This window comes from Arachis ipaensis, chromosome B7, assembly GCF_059453495.1.
Source record: "Arachis ipaensis isolate K30076 ecotype BB chromosome B7, ASM5945349v1, whole genome shotgun sequence".
In the NCBI taxonomy this organism is placed as follows: Eukaryota; Viridiplantae; Streptophyta; class Magnoliopsida; order Fabales; family Fabaceae; genus Arachis; species Arachis ipaensis.
The window spans coordinates 128,057,679-128,063,678 of NC_142442.1; the positions used below are offsets into that span (position 1 = coordinate 128,057,679).

General features: G+C 34.7%; 1 protein-coding gene across 2 annotated transcripts; it reads left to right on the top strand.

Moving 5' to 3' along the window:
• The first annotated feature begins 3,670 nt into the window (after positions 1-3,670).
• On the top strand, positions 3,671-5,644 carry FLDH (NAD(P)-binding Rossmann-fold superfamily protein). 2 transcript variants are annotated; one of them, XM_016307742.3, is made up of 5 exons: positions 3,671-4,028; positions 4,123-4,251; positions 4,363-4,527; positions 4,737-5,042; positions 5,175-5,644. In XM_016307742.3, exons 1-5 carry the CDS (start codon positions 3,768-3,770, stop codon positions 5,313-5,315), a joined length of 1,002 nt encoding a protein of 333 aa, XP_016163228.1. In that variant the 5' UTR covers positions 3,671-3,767; the 3' UTR covers positions 5,316-5,644. The 2 variants fall into 2 exon arrangements, with proteins under 2 accessions (XP_016163228.1, XP_016163227.1); XM_016307741.3 differs by having other exon boundaries at positions 3,682-4,028; positions 4,354-4,527.
• Positions 5,645-6,000: the final 356 nt, after the last annotated feature.

Here is a 6,000-nt window from a genome sequence, read left to right on the forward strand (position 1 = left end):
TTCTTATCCGTAGCTTCAGAGGCTAGCTTCCTTCTCTGATAAAAAAAAATGGAAGTGAACTCTTGCAACTGAGATATTCCTCTCTGACAGAAGCGGATCCTTTCTTTTCTTGGTATGGAAGATCTTGAGCCTCTTCTTTAAAATCTTGCCTTCAATAGCAAAGATCTAGCCATGCCTTGCTTCGGATCTTCTTTTTTCAAAATCCATCATCAACCTAGCCTTTTCTTCTTCCATAGCTTCACTATTACTTTCTCTAATAATTTCTACTTGCTTCTTTTCCCTGTTTGAAGTGACCGAATGGAAAGAGAGAGAGGAGAGAGAAGAGGCAAAACTTTCAATGCACAATTAAATGATATTGAATTGTGAGTTTCAGTTACCTATGCATGCATTTAACCAAATTGTAATTTGAGTCCCACTAACTAATGCATGCATTCAATTGAATTAAAATTTGAATTCCACTATCTAAAGAAAGTGGGTAACCGAGCCACTTCTCTTTCTATTCGGACCAAGACTTTGTTGGATTACAAAGAAGAATTGTCTTGGGTTGTGCACCAGTTTCTTGGCTCAATTTGTTTAACCATTTGATTCAAAATGGATTTGCATAAGGCTGGTCATTGTTGATCCAATTTGGGCTTCATTAATTTCTGACCCAATGCAAAATCTGTACACTAAACAAAATTCATCAACCAAACAATTGGAAGCAAATATTGAAATAATAATTTTTTAATTAATATTTTTAATAATGTTTGATCATCATAATAATTCAAGTTTTCTAAACTCAACACCAAGTTATGAATTCATTTGGGCTAGTAAATTTTTAGTTTACAATGGCATGTGATTTAATTGCATTAATTTTGGTATAATATAACCTAGATAAAAGTGAGGGTAACTTTTCTAATATAATCTTTTTATTTGAATCATGAGTTGTGATATATAAGTACTCATGATTTTTTTATTCATTGTTTCAATATGATATCCATTTCGGTGAATATCTTTAAAGCTCAATAAGTTTCTTAGAGACTTAATAAACAATAATGCATTATTTATTATGAATTTTGTTCCTCCGGAAAACAAAATTATAGCTCTTACGGAACCTTCTATCAAATTGTCTGAGCCAATAATAATATTAGCATATTCTTCTTTTGGCACAAGATGAGTAAAATATATATTACTTTTGAGAATGGTGTGCGAACTTGTACTATCCGCAAGGCAAACATCTTCACTATATGTCTTTGCCATTTTCTTTAAAGACAAATAATAATAGTAAAATGAGTAGAAGTATAAGCATAGTAAAATTATTTTTTTGATTATTTTTCTAAAAAATACTGTACATAGTATCATATACTAAAAATTTTATTATTATTTTAGGACTTGGCACATTAAATAATCTTGAAATTCATAAACATAAATATTTTATAAAATATTATTTATATACATTCAAATGTATAGAAAATAAAACTTAACAAGAAGTTTATTATTTATTTACATGAATACTTAACAATTTCACGTATTAAACTATTTCATCATTGATCAAATGACCAATATTTCCTTCAAGATTCTCAAAGAAATCAAATATTTCATAATGAGTGGTATAATTTTCAGCATCGTTTGAAATAAAATTCGTCTCCTTTCCATTATCGTCTTTTTTCAAAGATACTTGATAAAGATTGACTAGGTGCCTTGGGTTACGACAGGTACAAGACCAATGACCCTTTCCACCACAACGAAAATATTTATCCTCTGTTGATTTATTTTACCCATTATTTCTTTCTTTATCCCACTTCTAGTGAGATCCTTTCTTGTGACCATAATTTTTCTTCCTTCCATAATTTTTCTTGTTACCAAACCTTGTCATTTACCTCTTTTAGGATAATGATTTGTCGCATTTGCTCCAGGAAATGGGGCAGCGCCAACTGTGCGCGCTTCATGATTTTTTAAGAGCAACTCATTGTTGCGTTCAGCAACAAGAAGGCAAGAAATTAGTTCAGAATATTTTTTAAATTCTTTTTCTCGATGCTGCTGCTGCAGGAGCATATTTGAGGTATGGAAGGTCAAGAAAGTTTTCTCTAACATATTATTATCAGTTATCTTTTTTTTCACATAATTTCATTCGTGAGGTGATTCAAAACATTACTGAATTATATTCATTTATAGATTTAAAATCCTGTAGACGCAAGTGCATCCATTCATATCAGGCTTGAGGAAGTATCAATGTCCTTTGATGATTATACCTTTTTTCAAGGTCTTTCCACAGATCTGCAGGATCTTTTAGTGTGAGATATTCATTTGTCAATCTTTCGTCAAGATGACGACGAAGGAAGATCATGGCTTTAGCTTTATTCTTTTGAGATGCATTATTTTCAGCCTTAATGGTATCTCCAAGATCCATTGAATATAGATGGATTTCAGCATTTAGTATCCATGATAAATAGTTATTTTCAGATATATCAAGAGCATTAAATTTAAGATAAGAGAGTTTCGACATAATGAATTTTTTTTTTGCCAAAGATAGGAGACTCGAACCCGCAACCTCTTAATTGAGTATGGGGAGGCTATGCCATTTGAGCTATTACTCATTGGCTAAAAAATTTGGAAAGATATGTGACTCGAACCCGCAACCTCTTAATTGATTATGGGGAGTCTATGCCATTTGAGCTATAACTCATTGGCAAAAATTTGAAAAGATAGGAGACTCGAACCCGCAACCTCTTAATTGAGTATGAGGAGTCTATGCCATTTGAGCTATTACCCATTGGCACAAAAATTTGGAAGATAGGAGACTCGAACCTGCAACCTCTTAATTGAGTATGAGGAGTCTATGCCATTTGAGCTATTACCCATTGGCACAAAAATTTAGAAGATAGGAGACTCGAACCCGCAACCTCTTAATTGAGTATGGGGAGTCTATGCCATTTGAGTTATAACGCATTGGCTTAAAAATTTGGAAGATAGGAGACTCGAACCCGCAACCTCTTAATTGAGTATGGGGAGTCTATGCCATTTGAGTTATAACTCATTGCGGGTTCGAGTTTTCTATCTTTCCAAATTTTTACCAATGAGTTATAGCTCAAATGGCATAGACTCCCCATACTCAATTAAGAGGTCGCGGGTTCGAGTCACATATCTTTCCAAATTTTTAGCCAATGAATAATAGCTCAAATGGCACAGACTCCCCATACTCAATTAGTACAGATAACTTATTGTAAAATAAATAAATAAAAAAAAATATAATATAAAATAAAAAATATAAATAGAATAATAGAGTATTGATATTCACTAATATTATAATCTTAATAAAAATGACTAATATATATAAAAGATACGAATTTATTTGTTATATATATAAAAGAGAAAGAGATTAGTATTTCATATATTGACAATATAAAGAGAGAAAGAATTATTGTTATTATTGTTTTATATATATATATATATATATAAGGGGTCTATTTTTTTAAACTTAATTAATTATAATTTTTTTTGATATCTTGAACAACATTAAAAAATAGACATCTGTCTCATATTTATCACAACACTTTTAACCATTATTATTTTTTTTTTTTGGTGACAACCATTATTAAATTTATTCTCTCTTAATATCTTTAACCTTTAATATTGTAAAATATGAAATGGGAATTTATCATCCTTATCACAACACGTATAAGATTAATTAACTTAGGATTGAATTGAAGTCAACAAAAACCAATGAATGTTGACTTGGTGGTGGAGCCACAGAGAAACTTGAAAATTGAAATCGAAACGGAAACAGAATGAAGAAGATACTGGTGACAGGCGCATCTGGTTACCTCGGCGGGAGGCTCTGTTCTGCCCTCCTTCGACAAGGTTACTCCGTTAGGGTCCTCGTTAGGCCTACCAGCGACCTCTCCGCAATTCCCACACCTTCCGAAACTTTCTACGGCGACATCACCGACTACGCGTCCCTCCTCCCCGCATTCGCCGGTTGCTCCGTTGTCTTCCACGTCGCCGCTCTCGTCGAGCCCTGGCTTCCCGATCCCTCCAAATTCTTCTCCGTAAGCTTCAAGATTCCTTTCTCGTGTAATTCAGTTAGTTTTGTTCAATCCTTAACTGATTTCCCCCTTTCTTTTCTTTTGATCATTGCGTTAGGTTAACGTTGGAGGATTGAAGAATGTTTTAAGGGCGTTGAAGGAGACCAAGACAGTGGAGAAACTCATATATACGTCGTCGTTTTTCGCTCTTGGACCCACTGATGGAGCCATTGCCGATGAGAATCAGGTATAATAAGGAGTTTCATTGTGTTATGGAATCGTTCTTGTTCAAGATTAGGCGTTTGATTTCATTTCAGGATGTGTGACTAGTACTACTAATTGGAACTAGAAATTGCAGGTGCATCATGAGAAATTTTTCTGCACGGAATATGAGAAATCAAAGCTTGCAGCGGACAAGATTGCGAAGGAAGCTGCATCAGAGGGTGCACCAATGGTCCTCCTTTATCCAGGGGTAATCTACGGTCCTGGCAAGGTCACGGCAGGGAATGTTCTTGCACGAATGGTATTGTTACTGTTTCTTCACTCCAGTTATCTTTCTTGTGTTGATCTATCGTAGGATATAAAGGTGCATGTTATGGTAAAATTGAGGAAAAATGATGAAGAGACGAAAATCCTCTTTGATAGATGGTTGGTTGGGATATAAATTGTTTAAATTATGATACAGTTATACATGTTCATTTAGCTTAGAATTATAAATTTGCATTTGATCAGATAATAGAACGCTTTAATTGGAGACTACCTGGTTACATAGGCAAGGGAAACGATGGATTTTCGTTCAGCCATGTTGATGATGTTGTTGAAGGGCACATTGCGGCAATGGAAAAAGGAAAACCTGGGAGTAGATACCTACTAACGGGTGAGAATGCATCATTCAAACATGTTTTTGATCTGGCTGCTGCCATAACAGATACTAGGAAGCCAATACTTAGCATCCCTTTGTGGATGATTGAAGCATATGGCTGGCTCATGGTTTTGTTCTCTAGGATCACTGGAAAGCATCCCCTCATCAGTCCACCCGTAAGTTCTCTAGATTTAGCACTTGTTGAATGTGCTATAAGATTGTTATCGTAATGTAATGTAAGCTTTAATCTTTCTGATTTATGTTTTTACGTTCTTAATATTATCTCTGGGTTTTAATCTTTGGACCAGACTGTGCATGTTTTAAGACACAAGTGGGAGTATTCGTGCGCGAAAGCTGAGGAGGAGCTAGACTATAGGCCTAGAAGCCTGAAAGAAGGACTTGCTGAGGTGCTACTCTGGTTGAAGAATGAGTGCTTTATAACATATTAGTCACAACATTCCATGGCTCTCTACAGATTCAGTTGATAAATTTTAATGGCTAAATGAATAACAATGGGTACTTTTTATAGAGGAAAAAGACATTAACCAAAAAAAAAAGAAGGAATAAAAAATCCGGTGTGAAATAATTTTATTTTATTTTTGGGAATTTCTACGGTGCTGAGAAAAAATAAACATGGATGCTGTCCTTGTGTGTCAACTTGGGACAACGCATCTGCTGGTGAGCTCTGCTGCCTGGGTCAGGCTCTATGTTATGGCTGTCTAGGAGTTCTGTTTTCGTTCTTTGCAGTAAGATTAATTAGATATAATTATGTTGTTAATTATTGGGGCACGAAATTGTGATCTTAGGCAACGGCGCCAAAAACTCTGTACGCACGTCTTAATAAATCGTTTTTCATTCACAACTTCGATACAACTAACCAGCAAGTGCACTGGGTCGTCCAAGTAATAAACCTTACGTGAGTAAGGGTCGATCCCACGGAGATTGTCGGCTTGAAGCAAGCTATGGTCACCTTGTAAATCTCAGTCAGGCGGATATCAAATAGTTATGGAGTTTTCGAATAAACAGAAAATAAAGATAGAAATACTTATGTATATCATTGGTGAGAATTTCAGATAAAGGTATAGAGATGCTTTCGTTCCTCTGAACTTCTGCTTTCCTGCTGTCTTCATCCAA